Here is a 19,837-nt window from a genome sequence, read left to right on the forward strand (position 1 = left end):
CAAGTTTGATTCTAATATTGTGTTTTTGAATAAGGTCAAGGTTTGATATTTTATTTTGTCAAAAGCTGTTCTGGTGCGGTTCTATTTTTAGGTTAGAAAATGATCATCAACTTATTATTTGAGAGCATTTTGCAAAAATCAGGTGTAAATCATAATGATAATAATGATGCCGGCTCATTATTGTTAATAACAAGCAAACTTTTCCTGCTGAGGAAAAAATATTCTGCTGTGAATAACTTGAATAAATGCATTTATCTAATTGTAAGCTGAAATGTTTAATTATTATCACAGTCTTCCTTAAATAAATGATCAGAACTACTGACAGTGCCTTTCCTCTTCCAGGCGCCCCTCCTTTGGACTGGACAGTTCGCCCCAGTGACCGAAGGTGTCGCTGTGGAGCAGCGGCGCAGCAGAGCCCTGCGTGGGGAAAACAACCAGCGGCCGCTTTCATTCTGCACCGGGCAGAGCAGAGAGTTGCAGCGGGGTCAGCGGCTCCGCAACTTTCGACTACTGAACACACACCGCTGCGATGCTGCTGCATGGAAGAGCCTCCGCTCTACATGTTGCACTTTTATTCTCTTCCTATTTCCTGGAGCCAACGCTGGTGCTCGCCTTCAACCTGGACACCGGTCATGTCATCAGGAAAACCGGAGAGCCGGGCAGTCTGTTCGGGTTCTCTCTCGCCATGCACCGGCAGCTCAACCCGGATAAAAGAATGTGAGTGATGCCTTTTACACCTCCACTCTGTTTGCTTCCACCTGCCTGGGATTGGAGTTAAAAAAAATGCACCTGACCGGACAAGTTTAATTACTTATTCACCTTTTTAAAAACAATTAGGGATTCTGCCCTTCTTAACACATGTTTATATCAGGCTAACTCTACCAAAGCCCATTGTGTTTTCTTCTGGTGACTTCAATAGAAGTCTCCCTGCGGCGCCTTGAATATAAAACGGTGAGGAGCCTAAAGACAACATGCGGATAAACAACGATTTGCGACTGTGATGCAAATGTGCAAAGGTCAAACAGGGCAGCTGTAATGTTTCTACTTCTGCTCGGTTAAATCAGTCATCATATACATATTAGATTTGGAAAAATGTAACATTGATAGATTCAATAATATAATTAATGCAAATAATGGTTAGTTTCACCCCAAGATGTTGGATATTTACTTGTGAGCATTACATTTAGATATTTCCTACTAGTGATGTTTCCTCTAAGACTCTTAATGACTAAGCCGAACAGTTTAAACTGTAAAATCTGATCTATGAACAGTAGAAGGGATGACCATGGTCCTCACCCTGTTGTCAGCTGGTGCACATTTCAGCTACACATTCATGTGTGTGTGAATGTATCAGGTCTTCTGCCAAAATAAGAGTGAACAGCAGTAAAGCAGCATTTCAGGAATTTCTATTTAATGCTAGCATGTGTGCAACTACAGTGGGTCACGTCCCCTTGGCCGGCCCTGTGGGGGCAGACAGTGGAGTCTGATCAACCTGCCACATGGGGGAGGGGGGGTTAAGTGAGGAGGGTGGGTGGTGGCATGTCACAGCCTGCGACCAGCGTGATGCTGCATGCAGGAGCCACTCTTGTTACGGGCCGGTTAGCAGGACCCTGCAGCAAACGGATAAGCAGCCCTGATAACGGCACAGGCAGAGATATCGCCTGGATTAGGCTCAACGTGGAATTTTATCTGACAATGTTTTGACTATTGTGCAAGGGCAACTCGTGGTGCAACAAGCTCACACAACCTTCTGTGCAAAGCCTTAAAAAAAAGAGGCACTTTTACATCCGTCAGACCTGAAGTTGTAAAGAGACTGAAAGCCATATTTGTCGGGCAAACAGACTAGAAATGTGACACTGGCCTGATAGTTGTCTTTCAGCCAGTAAAAGTAAGAAGAGAGTGGAGATTCACCTTCGCTTACACGAAGATGTATGACGATGACGCTCTAGTTTTACCAAACAGCATCATTGCGTTATTGTTGGTAGTTGCTTAAGATTAAAACTGTTGATTATTTGATTGAAATAACTTAATTGGCAACAGTTTTTCAAAGGAAATGCCAAAAGCTTTTTAGCTGGTTCTGACTTCTCAAATGTGAAGATGTGCTGCTTTTCTTATCCTGGTTTTTCTCATTCGGTCAATGTAAAAAATTGGTAAAAAATGATGTCAATTGATGATTTCCTGAAGGTGACATGGTCAAACATTTTATTTCAATTTATGATCACGATGGACAAAAGGAAAAGCAGTGAATCCTCATGTTTAAGTTTGATTAGAGGCTTAAAAAGTGACTCAAACAGTTCATCAAAAGTAGTTTTTGGACTAACAAGTAATCCACAAATTGTTTTCGGCTCTACTGACAATGAATTGCTTGGCAACAAAACACGTAAATAATGAAGTCAATGATGAGTTGCAGCCCTCGTTCTCACCGTCACGTCCTGGCAGACGAGTCTGCGTTGCCGTGTAGGAAACGTCTCCCGCCGGCTGCCCGATATTGTAACCGACAGGGCTTCCCCCTCCTCAGCTCCAACTCCTCATGTGACCCCGTGATTAGCAGCCAGACGAGTCAAGTGAAAGCCCAGTAGAGATCAGCAGCACAGGAGCAGACCGGCGAACGGCTTTCTTCCAACTTGGAGCCACATCGAAGCCAGCAATGTGTCACACGGTCTGTGTTCTTCTACCGAGGTGTTCCCGATGATCGCTAGCAGCTGTACGACTCCACAGGCTGTCGCTGCGTTTAATACTGTGATTCTATAGATTATATGTGAAGAGAGAAGTCCTTGGTCTTGAGAGCTAATCTTTGGGAGATTAAAACGCAAATTTCTCCACGTTGTTCCTCTGATGTGTTCATTTAAAGAACAACTTAAACGAGGACTTCCATGTTTGGCCATGAGACTGAACACAATGTTGCAACTGGACGCCTCCTCTGTGAATAATGGAATGCTGGGGGTTAATGATTTGGATATAACATCCTCTGAATGGAAACCAGAGAAAAAGGGCATCGGACTGGACATGCGCGGCCATCTGTGCACACGTAACCCGATAGATTAGACGCATCAGTGACTCATTGGTCCAGACATTCCAGCAGAAAGTTGGAACGAGATGGCGTGGATTTTCAAATGCGCTTAATGAAGTCTTTGTTCTAAACGCTACGCTTTACTTTAAAAGTCGATCTGTACCGATCGCAGGTCAGCACCAATCAAAGCGTGTGTGTCTGTGTGTTAGAACAGCTGCAGCAGTTCTTGTGGCTTTGAGTGCACAGCTGTGGGAGCACTGGTCCACATCTGTTAACAAAGACCAGTGAGTGTATACCCACAGCAGTCTACTGTGTGCTCCCATTTACACGCCACTGAAAGACACGCTGCATGATGGGAAAGCGGTTTCATGCCGTAGACCTGGCCGACACTGGGAATTCTGCGTGACGTCTCGAATATGCTCCTTCCTCACATGCACAAAAAAAAAAACACGGTGTGGATTCATGCAGCAGAAAGTCGAATAACATAGAAATTTAGCTTTTTTCCCCCCAAACTGAAAAACCACTGCGTGCCATCAGGCATGTTTGCATGTAAATGTCAATGTTAGCCCTCAGTTACTTGCTAAATTCTCGTCGCTCTGCTGTTGAGTTGGAGGCGTTTTCTTTCCCCCGTGTGTCTGATTTCCTCCTTAAACACCCGCGAAAGTTGAAACTTCTTACAGTGGACTAACACGATTACTTGATTTAAAATCAACTCTACATAGCATGACTCACTAACACCCATCATAGCACTGTTGCTCTTGAGGTACTACTTTACTCAGATGAGGACCTAACACTTGTTCTATTTTTAGCTCTTACTTTATCGGCAATGATACGTTGTGGTTTCTTTGTTTCCTTCTTTTGACAAATGTACTTATTGTAAGTCGCTTTGGACAAAAGCGTCTGCTAAATGACCTAAATGTAAATGTAAATGTTAAAATCGACAGATCTGTAAATCTGGAGTTTCCTCCACTAAGAATCACACAAAAGCACGACTTGAAAGCGTTTACCAGATGTGCTGTCAAACTTCTTGCCAATAAGTCACTCGGGATGAAAAAGCATTAATAACGACGACTAATCAACTAAAAAAAACGATTAGTTGACTGAGAGGGGGAAGCCCTCGACATCTAAACAGGGTTGTGACTCACAGTTGTTTTTAACAAGTCTACATTTTTTTGTTTATAAGCAAAATTCTCATTGAATGTGATCTATTTCATCACATTTATGAAGCAAATGTTTTATTTATTTTTAAGATCTAAAGCAATCCAATTGAATGCATGCAAGTTCATATCCGAAGCTGTAGATGCAGTGTTTGAAAATACTAATTATGTAAATCTAATATAAGATAACAGCGGCATCCATGTTTCTAATGCTCTCCGGTTCTCAACCATTGTCGCTCGGAGTCTTTGTGACGGCTTGTTTGCATTTACATCTCACTGGGCTTTGTTTGAGGAGAGGCTTTGCAGAAGAAGACCTCCTCAGTCGGAGGAGTTCTCGTTTAACAAATGAAGAGATCAATAGGTGACCGAGGGAACTGCAGAGTCACAGGGAGGAGCAAAGGATTTCCTCTCCGGCCTTTAGAAAAAAACATTCCTCCACAGCAAGCAGGCCGGCCGCCTCATACATGATAGTGCAGCTTAACATCGGGACATCTATCAACCCCAAACCACACTAAAGGGACAGTTCACACAAAAGGATGGAAACTTGACAAACATATGAATTAATCTACACTTTAGTGTGAACAACATACATCAGGCTATCTGTTGCCTATGAAGTTGGAATATTTTGTTTTCAGACACAATCCTCTGTTTATTCCTACTTAAATGCATCAGTAATCACTGTCGATCAGGTGCAATGATTTACATTATGTGTCACAATTACCAAGGTGAAATTAATTAACGCGTAACATTTGTTCGGCGCTATAAAAGACAAGATATTTTGCAAATTATTCCAACTTTATGGGCGACCCTGTATATATATAGTTGGAAATGACACAAATTCCCTTCAATCGACATGTATAATGCTAAGGCGGCTATGCAAGTCATTGTCTAATTGATTTAAAACATTAAGATGCGTTTAACAAGCTTAACAACGTTAGCTTAATTAGCTAGCTAGCTGCAGCTGACAAATCAGTGGGTTAATTGCCGCCTGCTAGCTACACGTGGGCCTGCTTTTGTTCGTTTGTCTCTGCAATAAAGAACCTGCCGTTAAAAAAGGACTTAAACTATAGTGTCAATGATAGTAAACTGCTTGTGTGCAAGAACAGAAAGTTTCTCAGCAACAGTAACTATATTATTATATAGTATATATAATTCAAAGTTAACTACAAAATTATGAGTTAAAAACAGAAATACAGCCAAATTGTTTACGCCAAATTGTGTGTTTTCTAAGAAAGGGAATATAAGATGATTTCACATTCATTCACCTTTATTCTGGTTTCTCGGTATGAGCTTCCTATGCAGGATGCAGGCAGCCGCCGACAGGAAGTAGGACCAGTTTTGTTTTTTCTCTCTCAACCTCTCACCTTGTGCAACATACAGCTTTTATCAAGACTTTGGCAGCGTGTGTAAATGTTACGAATGCCATCGTCTCCACATTTCAGGTGTCCAATTATGTTCATTTAAAGTAAAGGCATGTGATAGAGAAACTATTCCAACCAAATTCAATTATCCATTGATGTTGTTCATGCGTTCCTCTTTAACTGCCTCTCCAGCAAATGAATAATAGCAGGAGACTCAGTTATTATTTGTTGTTTTTGTCCGTGTCTGGTCCTTTTGATGGAGTCGATCGTCCCCGGTGACATCGTCTCTTCACGTGTGTTGAGGCTGAATGAGGATGTGGGATTGGAGGAGAAGCGGAGGTCACTGAGCTATGATTGAAGTGAACATGCTCCTAATTGTCTGCTTCGCTGCTCCTTTGCTCCGCACAAACCACTAAACAACAGTCTACTGTCCCGTACCGGGTTTTGCTGCTAATCACACAGATATAATACAACAGCTCTTTGTACACGCAACCGGCTCTCCACAGCCTGCTCAACCACCCGTCCTACCAAATACACAACATGCAAACTGTGCAAAGATATTTGGAGAAACCGCTATGAATATTTACTATTATTAGGTAATAACACAAAAATGGGACGGAGCATTTACAAGCTCTGGAGGGGTCCGCCTGAAACAGAATCATATTTTAAATCTTAGCCGATACAGATTTAGTTTTTTGTCAAGTTTGAGTATAATTTAATCATATTTACAGAACATCCCTATTATACTTTACTAAAAACCTGCTTAGAATAGTGTGAATTTGATAGATTGCTGAGCGAGGGTCTCCTGCTGCACCCTCACCTGTTTTTTTTCCAGTATTATTTTATTTTAATATTTTTAATGTAAGCTCTCTGAGATTCAGTGAATGAAAAGTGCACTACAAATAAAATCTATTATAATTATTTAGCTCCAACAGATCCTTCACTGTCTCTTTATGAGACGTAAGCAACTGTTTGTATTTCCTTTGTCACCTATTTATACCGTTCTTCATTTCGTCTTTATTAGTTGGTGACAACGTAGACAGGAAACGGAGTATGGGGTATGACAGACCCTCCCCCATTAGGCTCTATTGTTCTTAATTCTCATTGATACTGACAATTACATCACACATCGCTGCACAAATACATGCAATATTAAAAAAGGAGAAATATGGGCTGTTTATATTCTTTGACATATTGAGAAAGTACGTGGAAGTCATCTGCAGACAGTAGCCACAACATCCTCTTTGCTACATAAATGGCAGACGAAACACTGCATGCTTTTCTAGACAGGAAATGTCATCAATGTCACAGTCGCTCGTTTCACATGTGTAACTAGATGTAACAGAAATGTACTTACTGATGAAGTAGGAGGAGGTTTCCCCCCCAAAACACATCTCAGTACTCAAAGATATTCAAATATATCTTGGAATGCTTCAGGATGTAATAGTTTGATTTGTTTCCTCCCCCTTCAGGCTCTTGATTGGAGCACCCAGAGCCACAGCCTTGGGAAAACAGACCGCCAACATCACAGGAGGCCTTTATAAATGTGAACTCACCCAGTCCAACGACTGCGAGCGCATTGAATTTGATAGTGAAGGTGAGTTCATCGGTCCGTCTGCCCTAAACCGCACTGTTTTCCTGAGGTCAACACGACGAATGCTCACATCTCTGTCTCGTGTTCCTCATATCTTGAAAGAGGACGTAAGTGTTGAGAACAAGGAGAACCAGTGGATGGGGGTGACGGTTCAGAGCCAGGGACCCGGGGGGAAGATCGTGGTGAGTCAAGCTGAGCGCATGAACCATCGTTCTCAAGAATCGTCGGTCAAGGTGTGAACTAAAATTCAGCCACGTTTTTTTTGCAATTTCAGACTTGTGCTCATCGCTATCAGAGGCGCTTGTATGTGAACACGCCGCTGGAGTACCGCGACATCACCGGCCGCTGTTACGTCCTGAGCCAGGACCTGACCATCGACTCGGCGTCCGACGAGGACGGAGGAAACTGGAACTTCTGTAAGGGCAGAAGCAGAGGCCACGAGAGGTTCGGATCCTGCCAGCAGGGTTTGGCCGCCACCTTCACCAAAGACTACCATTACGTGGTGTTTGGAGCGCCGGGAGCTTACAACTGGAGAGGTCTCACACACACACTTACTGTTACACACACACTCAGCTTTACAATATTTACTAAGAGAATCACGTTTCTGTTTAAATAAGTAATGGGATGTTTGTGATCCATCGTTTTTCTGCAGGAATTGTCCGAGTGGAGCAGAAGAACAACACTTTGATAGAGATGGGCGTGTACGACGACGGCCCGTATGAAGTCGGAGACGAGCACCTTCTGAACCCAGATCTTGTGCCGGTACCTGCAAACAGCTACCTCGGTAAGGTGTCTACCCACAAAACAGATGCATTGTGGTTCCTTTGTGTCCTTTTGACTCAGCGATGCGGCCACTTCCTCTTTGGGTCATTGCATCGGTGTGAAACTAGTGGTGTTTTACTGATGCATGTTCTAGTTTTGCCTCTAGATTAGAGTTCATTATAAGATGACCTTTTCACAGGTCTAAGTAACTCATGTAATCATCATGAATTCAACATTAATTGTATCAGTTCCACCTGCAACGTTGCTGCTATTTAAGAGTCAAAGTCTTTTGTTTGTTTTGAAAAAAGCCTTTGAATCTGATCATTTGGGAATGATCCAAGATACAGAAATGAGGCGACGTCCCCAATTTGTGCAGAATGGAATGGTGTTTCTTCATTTGCATATCTCAAATAATCTGAATAATAAACTAGAAAGGGATGCAGCTCAGCTTCTTGATTATATTTTTAATAAATTAAACTTCACGTCTCTTTATTAGCAGTTTCAACAATATTGTTATCAGTTGATTAAATTTTCTGACTGACAAATATGACAGGAACAGGTTTGGTACGCTGCAGTAAATACTATAATTGGCACTATGGTCCTTGTTGATGCACTAGCTCCTCCTACTGGTTGGTTAGGGCAACTGCATGGAGATAGGAAGATGAGAATCTGAGATAGTGTCTGCCACCAGACTGTTCTTTGGCTTAAAATAACATATTTATGTCTCACACTGAAGGATTCTCCCTCGACACGGGACACAGCATCACCAGGAGTCGCGGCCTGACGGTGGTGGCTGGAGCCCCGAGAGCCAATCACAGCGGAGCCGTGGTGCTGCTGAAGAAAGAGAGCGAAACCTCCTCCAGGCTCTTGGTGGAGCACATTCTACACGGGCCAGGACTCGCATCCTCCTTTGGCTACGACGTGGCTGTGGTCGACCTGAACGGTGATGGGTAGGAAACTTTTTATTCTCTAGATAATTTAATCTCGTCAGAGGAACAAATCGGTAAAGCTTTGAGATTTTAGGAAGAGACCTCCTTTATTATATGTTTTTAATGTTTAATTTCAAATCAGTTTTCAAATATGTTCCATCCTTCTTTGATCTAGATGGCAAGACCTAGTCGTCGGAGCCCCTCAGTTCTACATGAAGGACAGGCAGTTTGGAGGAGCTGCTTACGTCTACATCAACAAGGCAGGAAGGTGGGAAAGAATCACTCCGGTCCGTCTCAATGGCACCACAGACTCCATGTTTGGACTGGCAGTGGAGAACATCGGGGACGTCAACCAGGACTCGTATGAAGGTAAATCAGTCACCTTTATAGCTTATTATGCGTGATTCTCTTTGAGTGTCCGTCACATAAACTGGTTTCTTTCTCCGACAGACATCGCCATCGGAGCTCCTCACGATGACGAGGGTGCAGGGAGAGTCTTCATCTATCACGGCTCCGCTAAAGGAATCAAAACCACACCTGCACAGGTTGGTTTAAAAGTTATATCTTCATATTAACAAAAGGGTCACAGAGGGATACTAAAATCACTGGAGAACCCTTTGAAAGTGGATAATATGTTGTGTTATATTTCCACTGTGGCTCAAACGTTGATTCCTGCAAGTTTATGCTTTTTCCTGTGATGCTTCTTGTGATGTTTATTAAAATACCTGCTATCAAAAGTCTGCAACTCATTTTAACTCCTGATACTTAATAAGTAACATTCTATTGTTTCATGATTTTTTTATATAAATTAACTCTTAAATGATCCCTCCCTTCATTACAGATCCTTTCAGGAAAAGAGCACAACATGCAGCTCTTTGGATATTCTCTGGCGGGGAACATGGACCTGGACAGTAACTCGTATCCGGACGTGGCCGTGGGTTCTCTGTCGGACACGGCTCTGATCTACAGGTCATTATTACGCATTATAAGTACGTGTCAAGCCGACCCATTTGTAGCACAACTTCATTTAACAACCTCTCTTTCAGGGCACGGCCAGTTATTAGCATCAGGAGAGATGTCACAATATCGCCACAGGAAATCGATCTTACAATCAAAACCTGTGGGAACAGCATTTGGTAGGACTTCTAATAAACTCACATTCAACAGATCTCATAGTTAAAACTTTGAATACTAATCCATGTCCTATGCTTAGCTTCACAGTGGACGCATGCTTCACCTGGAAAGGGAATCCGGCATCTTACAACCCGAGACTAAGTGAGTGAAATAGCGACAAAAACCCAACTTAAAAAAATCCAGGATTGGTTCAGTTCTTCATGCTTTCCCTCTTCGCAGCTATCGGCTACTCTGTGGAGGCGGACGGAGATCGCAGGAAACACGGGCTGACCTCCAGAGTGATGTTCCTCAACAAAACCAGCACGGAGACGGACTACCAGTTCAACGGCACCGTGGACCTCCGCGGCCAAAACCAGAAGTCATGCATCAAGATCACAGCCAAACTCAAGGTGAGACGCATCTCAGCCCCATATTCATTGCAACACATGCAGGTGTTTGTAAAACAAGAAAGGTGTATTTCAGTACTTTTACAGCAATACACCTGAGCACGTACCATGTGTCAATAAATGTGATTCAAATTACCCACAGTTGATAATCAATTTGTCATCTCAAGCACTTTTCAAGTAAAATATCCCGAACGTGACCTGGTTCCAGCTGTGTCTCTTTACCTCATATGATAGAAAATGAAACGTCTTACACTGAGGAGAGCCAATCAGGAGCCAGACCGCCGTTAGTATTTCCAAAAATTGGAGGTAAATGTTTCCTATTTGCACAGGACAACATTAAGGACAAGATGCGTAGCATCCCCATCCAGGTGTCTGCAGAAATTCTGGGAACTAAGCGACAGAAGACGAGGAACGGCCTCCCTCTACTCATGCCCATATTAGACTCCTCTCAGCCGAGCAAAGACGTCACCGAGGTAAACATCCAGACCACCGCTGTATTGTCAAGCTTGGCGTTCAGGTGTACAAGTCTTTGTTGTTCTGCAGGTGAACTTTGTGAAAGAGGGATGTGGAAGGAATCATATTTGCCGAAGTAACCTGAAGATGGAGTACAAACTGTTCTACAAACAAAGCAGCAGCCTGGACGTGAACTCTTTACACCCGTTACCCATGTGAGTAAAAACGTCATTCTCCACATCAAATTCAGTCATTCATAAATATCAACGAGACTCAACGCCCAGCTCTGCCACTAATTTTACAATATTTATGCTTTTAGATGTTCTTTTATATAGGTTTGTTATAATGTGATATATGTTGGTCTGTCAAATTTCCCTTGGGATCAATAAAGTATCCATCAATCAATTAATCAACTTGTGCACCAACCAGCAGCATGATTGTAACGTCTGCTGTCTGTCCATTATAAGGAAGAACAACGTGCCCGTGTTCCATCTGAACTACGAGAGGAAGGACTTGGCTCTGCGCGTCACCGTCAGCAACATGAACGCCGACGACGCCTACGAGGCAAAGCTGCTGGGGAGCTTCCCAGAGACGCTGTCTTATTCCGGAGTGCGCTCGCAGCAAACGACGGTACGACAAGTCAAATCACCAAAATGTTCAAATGAAGCTTTACTAAAAGTAGGGTGGACCTGTTCCATTAAAGCACACATACAGAGTCCTCAACTCCAAAACCAAGATGCCACTTTACAGCCTGTGCATACAGCTGAATACCAATCACAATAAATACAACTTCCTTCCTCACTTTCACTACAATTATAACCGGAAAAGAGGACAAAACGACGTAAATAAAAAGAGTATGGATACATATATTAAATACACAAAACATTACGTCCACCTGGATGAATATTAGCGTGTTAGCCACGCCCACAACATGCCTGTTTGTGACGTTATATCGCGGGTGTGTCCGATTGGGTCACCTGGCCTGGTTTGTCCATTAAATTTGTTTTTACACTGTAATTTATGCGACGTTTCATATTAAAAAACATAGTTAAATTATAGATTTTTAAAAATCCTTTGTTACAGTAACGAGATGTTATTTGTTATAATTATGATTTGATTTATTAAAGAGTATAGGGTGTAACGTTACAGCAAAAACAATGTCATCATGCTAAAATGCTAGGATTCACACTATAGTGTCAATTAGGTTTGGGAGAAACTCACAATACAATAATATCACGTTATGTTGCCCACGATAACGATATCAAATGATATCACGATAATGCGATTCTACGATACACGATAAAGTTTCTGGTGAGGCAAAAATAGTATCAGACTTAATACATGGAATCAGTCAAAAGCACCTGCATATTTTAATAAAAATGAAATAAAATTTAAATTAAAAAAGTAGATTTCTTTTTAAAATATCAATATTTGCCTTCAGTGTATGGATAACGTATCACAGCAGGGAGTATATATCGATATTTTGATATATTGTCCCCTTACTATAAACAATGCTTTTTTTTGCTTGGTGCCACAAGATGGTGAGATGTGATACCCAGAGCTATTTCAATTAGTGGTTTTAAGTTCCTCTTGGTGGTTCTTACTTTGAAATACAAGGAGGAAGTGTATGCCAAAACTACTTTTGTACTAGCTGTTTTTTTTAAATTTGCAGTTTATAAACGATCCGGGTGTTTTACAACAAGTTCTTCTCTTCTAGACGGAAAAGCTGATGATCTGTGCAGCCAATCTGAACGGCTCTCAGGCAGAGTGTGAGCTGGGCAATCCTTTCAGGAGAGACTCCAGGGTACGGAACCCTTTCACATTCCTCATCCTGCAACAAAAGCTGCTGTATTTCAAATGTTTGTTTCTTCCCTTTATTGCTCCAGGTTATATTTTACATCATCCTGAGCACCGTGGGTATGACTCCCGACACCACAGAGATCGACATTGACCTGCAGCTCCAAACGTAAGCACGCATGCTTGTCCCTCCATGTTCGGATACGTTTCCATTAACACAAGTCAAAGTATCGTGTTTTTATTCCTTCCAGAACAAGCGTGCAAAGTGTTGCCCCCGTTAAAGTGAAGGCTAAAGTAATCATTGAGTTGCCACTGTCGGTCAGCGGGTGAGTGTGTCCAGCTGTTGTCTGGCTGCAGAAACATATAATGTGCCTCCTGTATAAGAAAATAATGCTTTTGCTTGATCCCATCAGGGAAGCCAACCCGAATCAGGTTTCCTTTGGAGGTGTTGTGAAAGGGGAAAGCGCGATGAAGACAGAAGAAGAGATTGGAAGTGTGATTGCGTACACATTCAGAGTACGTTTACTCGTCTGAACCTGCTTCTGTGCCCCACTTTTAAATGACCACTGCCGTCAGATGGTATATGAAATGGTAACATATTGATTTCTCCTTCAGATCAACAACGTGTGGAAGGCGTTGACGTCACCCGTCAAAGCCTCGCTTCACATTCAGTGGCCCAAGTGGAACAAAAACGGTAAATGGCTCCTGTATCTGGTGAAGATCACCAGCACCGGACCGGAGGACGTCCGCTGCTCTCCGGAGTCCGAAATCAACTCTCTCAAACACATCCAGGTAGGTTTTTTTTTGTTTGTTTGTTTTGTTTTTTCAAATCATCTTAATTCCATTCTGGATGAAAGACAATAAATGTATTTCCAGGAGGCGTCTGCGTACAGGACAAAACGTGAAATTGGAGAAAGAAAAAATGTCGGAAAAATGTCTTCACTCTCAGACAAAAAGAAAGTGTTGGTGAGTCTTTGCATTCATGTGTTCACATTTTATAAACAGTGGTGGAATGTAACTACCGGTAACTACATTTACTCAAGTACTTTAAAGAATTCAAAATATGAGGTACTTGAACTTAAGTCTTTTCTTTTCATGCCACTATAGTTACTTTACAAATTCAGATTTTTGCATAGAAAAACATAAGAAAAATTAGTTTTATTCAAAAATTAAACTACCCATACATGTATACATGTATGTTGAAATAACATTTTTTTTTTTTATATATATATATATATATATATATATATATATATATATTTCCTAGCTTCTCAACTAGATTTCCTTTTTAATTATTTCAATTTATATCTAAGAATGTTTTATTGAGCTCGAAATAAATGTGGTGAATATTTTCAGATTTTTTTTTTACAAACAAAATAATTAATCAAATATTTTTTACAGTGTATTGTTGTCCCTTTTACCATATTTAAGTCTCTGAGTGCTTCCTCCATCTCTCTCTCTCTCTCTCTCTCTCTCTCTCTCTCTCTCTCTCTCTCTCTCTCTCTCTCTCTCTCTCTCTCTCTCTCTCTCTCTCTCTCTCTCTCTCTCTCAGTCATGTGACACTGAGGTGAAATGTGTGGTGCTCAAGTGCCCCCTACAGGGCCTGGACGGTACAACACTGGAGCTGAGATCTCGTCTCTGGAACTCGACCTTTATTGAGGTGACACGTTGTGTTTTAATGGTTTCCCTGCGTCTCATCTGTGACTCAGTATGACCGCCTTCACCTGAGCAGATTTATTTTTTTGCCCCCCTCAGGATTACGCCTCGATTTTAAACCTGCACATCGTTGTGAGGGCCTCGCTCGTTCTCCACACTCAGGCTAAAAACATGATCCTGAGAACTCCTCACACCGACGTAAGCACTTCAACACATATGACAAACTTTATTTTTTTATCTTGCTGCCAACTCACCTGGTCTCCTGCTTTCCTTGGTTTTCAGGTGACGGTGTCGGTGTCCCCTGAGGATGCAGTAGCGCAGCTCGGCGGGGCTCCCTGGTGGATCATACTGGTGGCGGTTCTCGCAGGCATCTTGATTTTGGCTTTGTTGGTGTTTCTGCTCTGGAAGGTGAGAAAAAGGGATGTTATGCCTTCTGTCACACGTTTGGTAGTATATGATGGAAAATAGGAGATAAAACACAAACGTCATTGAACCCGTATGTCAGGAAATTAGATCAGAGAAGGTGAACAGTGAAAGATATGAAAATGCTTTTAAAAAGAAGACTTATTCTTTGTTTTTATACCATTGTGATTTTTTAAATGTAGTTTTGGGCTGTCAAAATAACTTTGAGTTGTGATTTTTTACATTTCTACACCTAATAATACGTGTTTTATTAAAATAGGAGATCGTTCAACACTTAAAGGGAATAAATGCGGTTGTACTTGTGAATTTACGATAAAATCTATACTATAAATTACATTGATACAAATGTAAACCGTAGAAAAGATGCTTTGTTCATAAGGCATACAGTCTGTAAGGCATGGGACGATAATCCCAGCCAAAATAATCCCGATATTATCTCGATAATCATCAAAGATATGCATAAAACTTTTAAAACAGTGCTTAAACAACATAAATATGTTTTTTATTGCATCACAGATAAAACATCTTCTTTCCTTTTATAGTGAAAAACAATAAAAGACCTGAAATAAGATGATCATAAATCATAAGGTCCCCCTATATAAAGGATAAAATCCTATACCATCTCTACTGTTTATAGTCTAAAACAAAGAATTCATTCATTTATTCAGCCGGCTAAAATAACCTGCAGATGTTGTGCAAACAAGCAACACTGAGCTTTTGACATTTGAGCGTCAACACTGGAATCTCCGGTGAAGTATTGTGTAAAAACCTATTTCCTTTTCTGGTGTTTTAATGGAAGAAATCACAACGGCGATTGCCTGTTATTATTGATGCAGTTTGTCACCCTTAACACCTCCCCCTCCCCCTCCCCCCCCTCAGTGCGGTTTCTTCAAGAGAAGGACAAAAGACCAGTACGATGCTGCGTATCAGAAGGCAGAGATCCATGTTCAGCCCTCTGACAAAGACAAACTCTCTGCCGAGGCCTGATTCATGCTCTCTGAACAGGGGTAAAAACAAACAAGCTGTCAGCATGGAGTGTAATCAGCGCAGCCACTAATGAACGCACTTTCCAGCCAAATCAGCCGACTTCATGTGGAAAAATTCAGTCAGACACATATTGTACTGAGATTAACATCAAACAGAAGCCTCTCGGCGTAAATGTCACGCATTGCATTCATGAAGCGCTGAAGGTTTTATACAATATGTGTCTCTGAATTTTGCAAAGAAATCAACGCATCTTCTTTCCGACAGGCTTAATGTTTGTTTCTCTGCTCTGCAGGAGCTTTTGCTGACATTGCTTTTACCGCTTGGCTACGCATGCTTAACACCGCTGCACATCCCCCCCCCCCCCGTCCTCCTCTTACCTTTCCAGTGTGTGAAAGTTTCTGATATTTATCGGTTGTTGAATAAGACATCTCGTTTTGTGAAATGTTCCCAGTGTGGATTCTTCAAACGCTCCAAGCAGGAGGACAGCGTCCCTCGTTACCACGCGGTGCGGATCAGGAAGGAAACCCCGGAGTGTCGAGATGGGAAAGTCAAACTCGACCCTTTTGAGAAAAAGCAGTGGATGACGACTTGGGTCGACGATGAAAGCTACTCGTGAATCATTTTTTATGCTTTAATTCTGCCGACAGCTTTTTCCTTTCAGCCACAGATCACAAACACAAAGAACTTCTGCTTTTCACGTTCACTTAGCGAAACATAAGTGGTTTTACTTTTTTCGGGGAGTAGTTGAAGTCATGTCACTGAATTTTTGTACACTGTATAGATAATTAAATATTTTTTGTAAGTTTTGTAAATATTTAAATACTTCTGCACACTGTATATTTATTTTTTGGGGATAAAAAATAAGTTCATGCAGCCAAAGATTTTTTTTTTTTACACTTTATGTCCTCAAGCTCAAGTTTACTACTGTTTCTACGGCGTTGTACATTCTACTGAAAGACGAAAGTCTATATGCAAGGACGAGCTCAGTGTCACATTAGTGTCATTTTTTTCTGTCTAGTTTCAGGACTTTTCAACAAAAATGCTTCTGTAATTTTTGGAACATTTAGGTACATTATCATGATTAAAAAGGTAGCTCAGGTAGCTTCCACTGTACTGTAGGTCATCACTGAACTGAGACTTTCTGCTTCCTTGTGAGGAATCCAAAGGGAAGATGGTCAAATGTACGTTTTTATAGATTTCATTCAAAGTGAATGACTTGAATTGTCAGGAAGAATAAAAATGCTTACAAAAACATGATTGCTACCATGTATTTTAATGACCAGTATACGTATATTCCTATATAAAAGCTGTAATTAAGGATTTTATTCTCCATTAATCTGACAATTGGGTTTTTTGGGTTCCAAAAGTTCCTGAAGCCTAATGTTACATCTTCAAATTACTTGCTGTGTTCAACAAAGATGTTATTAGTTTACTGTCAAAGATGATCAAGAAAAGTGTCAAACCTCATAACTGAGAAGCTGGAAATATTTTTTAAAAATCCTTAAATGATCATTCTGTGAGTCAATTAAGTAATTATTTCTTATTTATAACCAAAAAAAAAACAAAAAAACATGTAAAAGTCTTTGCGTCTAAAACATTGCCACTATGACAGTAATGCTTATTTTTAATCAACCGATTTATTTAATCATACTTAGAACAACCATAGCATTAACATGGGAACATATCACTCGTCTGAATAAAAGCTTTTGCATTGAAAATATCGATCTTTAAGCAACCAAGCGCCTCAGTTGAAAGAAAAAAAGCAAGTTAACAGGAATGGTGAATGTCTAAACGCCTAAAAAAATCCCCTCTTTAGGACGACTGAAAAACAATTATGTCAATATACATGTCAACATATTTATTTCAGATCAGTCAAATGTTAAACGAAAGGTTTTCTCCTGGTCCTTGCGCTGGTTGTCACACAATTTAGACACTTCCTCCACTCTTCTCTGCAGGAGAACAGAGTTCTGATCGATCCACTGAAGTGAATCCATGTGGGTGTTGAGAATTTTACAGATCTGCTGAAGCTGAGGAGAAGAAAAAAGGAGGTAGAAGTTAATTTGACATGTAAACAATAAATGACAAAAGCACCAAAAATGTGTGGTGGAAGTTTGAGCTGCGAGTCTTACCGGGTCACTGGTATCTGCTGGGCCGCTGGACGTGTTCAGGTGCTCGATGATCTCCTTCAGGTCCTGCGACATCCTCTTCAGCTGTGCGTCCACGTTCTCCGCGAGCTTGTACGTTCTTTCCCGTTCCTCGTCGGCGTTCTGCATGTAGATGGTTCCGCTCTGCTCTTTCACCGACTCCTCCAGCGGGCAGAGCAAGTCCTCCAGCTCCTTCTGTTGGGACAGGATGAAATCCAGCTCCTGGTTTAGCCTCCTCTGGTCCAGCTTGACCTTCTCCATCTCCTTGTGCAGGGACGTGATCTTCTCCCCGTTCTCCACCAGCATGCGGTCCCAGGCGTTCACCTGAGTAGCCTGCTGTAAGAAATGCCTCTCCTGGTCCTCGAGCTCCAGACTCCACTTGTTGATGAGGCCCTCTAGCTGGGCGTAGGTCATCACCGGAGGAGCCGTGGTGGTGGGGAGCGTTGTCGTCGTCGTGGCAGTGATGGCTGTGCTGGACGAAGGTTTGATCCCCAGTGAGAAGCCTGTAAGAGCAGCCGCTGTGGTGGCTGCAACAGCGGTGGTAGGGGCGGGGACGGGAGCAGAGGCGGAGGTGATGGTTGCCGGCCCCAGAGGTTTGAGCATGAAAGCCAGGCCTCCGGCAGCTGCTGTGGTGGTTGCAGGGGCCATGCTTGTTGCTACAGTTGGAAGTGCACCCAAAGTGAAGCCGGTAGCTGGCGCAGCGACAGAAGCTGCCACAGCAGCAGTAGCAGGGGCGACAGAAGTCGTGTTGATGGCAGAAGCGAAGAGAGTCTGGCCTGGAGGTAGGGCTGCCTGGGTCAATGTAGGGGGAGCTGGGGTCGATGAGGGTTTAATCCCAAAGGCAAAGCCTCCACCCTGACCCATTATGGCTGCAGCAGTGGTGGCTGGCTGTGGCTGGACGCCCATGGTGAGGTTGGATGGGGCACTCATGCCAAAGCTGAAGCCCCCTCCAGGGGCAGCAACAGGGGCAGCCACAGGGGCTGCAGCTGTGGTCGCCTGGACCTTGTTTGCTCCGAAGCTGAACCCTCCGAACGAGAGGCCACCGGCTCCGGTAGTTGCCGTTACCGCGGCTGTTGGTGGTGCTGCAGGTTGAAGTTGAGCTGCGGGTTGGGGTTGCATTTGAGGGTTCCCAAAGGCGAAGCCCCCTCCTGCTGGGGCCGCAGTGGTGGTCTGCGCGGACATAGCCGTGCCCAGGGTGAACCCGGACGCCGCAGCTGGAGCTGCTGTGGAGCCTAAAGTCAGTCCTGGTGCTGGTGCTGGTGCTGCCGCTGCCATGGCTTGAGGAGCGCCCATGCCGAATGCGGTGGCTGCCGGTGCTACGGCTTGAGGAGCGCCCATGCCGAATGCGGTGGCGGGGTTCCCAAAGGAGAAGCCTCCGCCGGCTGGTGCGGCCTTTGCTTGGGTGCCAAAGCTGAATGAGCCGGCAGGGTTGGCGGCGGCCGGAGTGGGAGTGCCGAACGCGAATCCCCCTCCGGTGGCTGCGGGAGTGGAGGTGCTCATCCCAAAGCCCGTGGCGGGAGCTGCTGCCGCCGTTGGCTTCTGAGCTCCGAAGGAGAAGCCCGTGGAGGCTTGCCCAAAGTTGAACCCGCCACTCATGTTTGCGTTCACGGGAGGGCAAACGTAAATAATAACGATATCGAAACTAGCTAACTCACAAAATGGTCACTTCCTCGCTGAACTTCTTGTGGCTTTTGGCGGGTCACAAACACGGCCGGGTTCAATCGACGTAACCGGAGGAAACCGTTTCTCCGCCGCTCTCACTTCCCGGACGTTAGCGGTCAACTAAGTGGATCGCGAGGTTTGTTACCGTCACATTGACCCAGCGGAAGACTTAAAAACTAGTAAAACATCCTTCACAAAACGTGGCCCGCTTGCCTCGCAGTTCTTCATGCAGGCATTTCTGTAGTCGACTAAAGGAAATTACGACAGTAAGGACCACACACAGTTGACGCTAGCCCCGAGTCTTGTCTGCCAGCGAATAAAGCCCGCCTTTCTTGCTAAGATTGACACATCCGTTGGCCAATCCCGGTTCTAAACAGACACC

At 43.1% G+C, this 19,837-nt stretch overlaps 2 protein-coding genes across 3 annotated transcripts; one reads left to right on the plus strand and one right to left on the minus strand.

Annotated features, from left to right (window-relative positions):
- The first annotated feature begins 430 nt into the window (after positions 1 to 430).
- itga6a (integrin, alpha 6a) lies at positions 431 to 16,901 on the plus strand. 2 transcript variants are annotated; one of them, XM_084022032.1, is made up of 26 exons: positions 431 to 717; positions 7,001 to 7,125; positions 7,225 to 7,304; positions 7,397 to 7,658; positions 7,775 to 7,906; positions 8,621 to 8,834; positions 8,989 to 9,182; positions 9,264 to 9,358; positions 9,655 to 9,782; positions 9,860 to 9,949; positions 10,027 to 10,088; positions 10,167 to 10,336; positions 10,663 to 10,806; positions 10,877 to 11,001; positions 11,254 to 11,416; positions 12,504 to 12,590; positions 12,673 to 12,752; positions 12,835 to 12,909; positions 12,997 to 13,099; positions 13,199 to 13,375; positions 13,460 to 13,549; positions 14,136 to 14,243; positions 14,339 to 14,437; positions 14,522 to 14,647; positions 15,542 to 15,669; positions 16,101 to 16,265. In XM_084022032.1, the coding sequence occupies exons 1-25, from the start codon at positions 530 to 532 to the stop codon at positions 15,647 to 15,649; spliced, it is 3,225 nt and encodes a 1,074-aa protein (XP_083878158.1). In that variant the 5' UTR covers positions 431 to 529; the 3' UTR covers positions 15,650 to 15,669; positions 16,101 to 16,265. The 2 variants fall into 2 exon arrangements, with proteins under 2 accessions (XP_083878158.1, XP_083878157.1); XM_084022031.1 differs by lacking the exon at positions 15,542 to 15,669 and having other exon boundaries at positions 16,101 to 16,901.
- A 114-nt stretch (positions 16,902 to 17,015) lies between these two features.
- Positions 17,016 to 19,698, minus strand: nup62l (nucleoporin 62 like). Its single transcript, XM_084022045.1, has 2 exons — positions 17,779 to 19,698; positions 17,016 to 17,676 (listed from the first exon to the last, which is right to left on the minus strand). Exons 1-2 carry the CDS (start codon positions 19,387 to 19,389, stop codon positions 17,518 to 17,520), a joined length of 1,770 nt encoding a protein of 589 aa, XP_083878171.1. The 5' UTR covers positions 19,390 to 19,698; the 3' UTR covers positions 17,016 to 17,517.
- Between the last annotated feature and the right edge of the window lie 139 nt (positions 19,699 to 19,837).

This window comes from Eutrigla gurnardus, assembly GCF_963514095.1.
Source record: "Eutrigla gurnardus genome assembly, chromosome: 12".
NCBI classification, from domain to species: Eukaryota; Metazoa; Chordata; class Actinopteri; order Perciformes; family Triglidae; genus Eutrigla; species Eutrigla gurnardus.

Coding starts and splice junctions, on each gene's coding strand:
- nup62l (XM_084022045.1), bottom strand. CDS start 19,389: ATGAGTGGCGGGTTCAACTTTGGGCAAGCCTCCACGGGCTTCTCCTTC. Junction 17,677..17,778: donor CAGCAGATACCAGTGACCCG/GTAAGACTCGCA, acceptor TCTTCTCCTCAG/CTTCAGCAGATCTGTAAAAT.
- itga6a (XM_084022031.1), top strand. CDS start 530: ATGCTGCTGCATGGAAGAGCCTCCGCTCTACATGTTGCACTTTTATTC. Junction 9,359..9,654: donor TCAAAACCACACCTGCACAG/GTTGGTTTAAAA, acceptor CCTTCATTACAG/ATCCTTTCAGGAAAAGAGCA. Junction 13,100..13,198: donor TGATTGCGTACACATTCAGA/GTACGTTTACTC, acceptor TTTCTCCTTCAG/ATCAACAACGTGTGGAAGGC.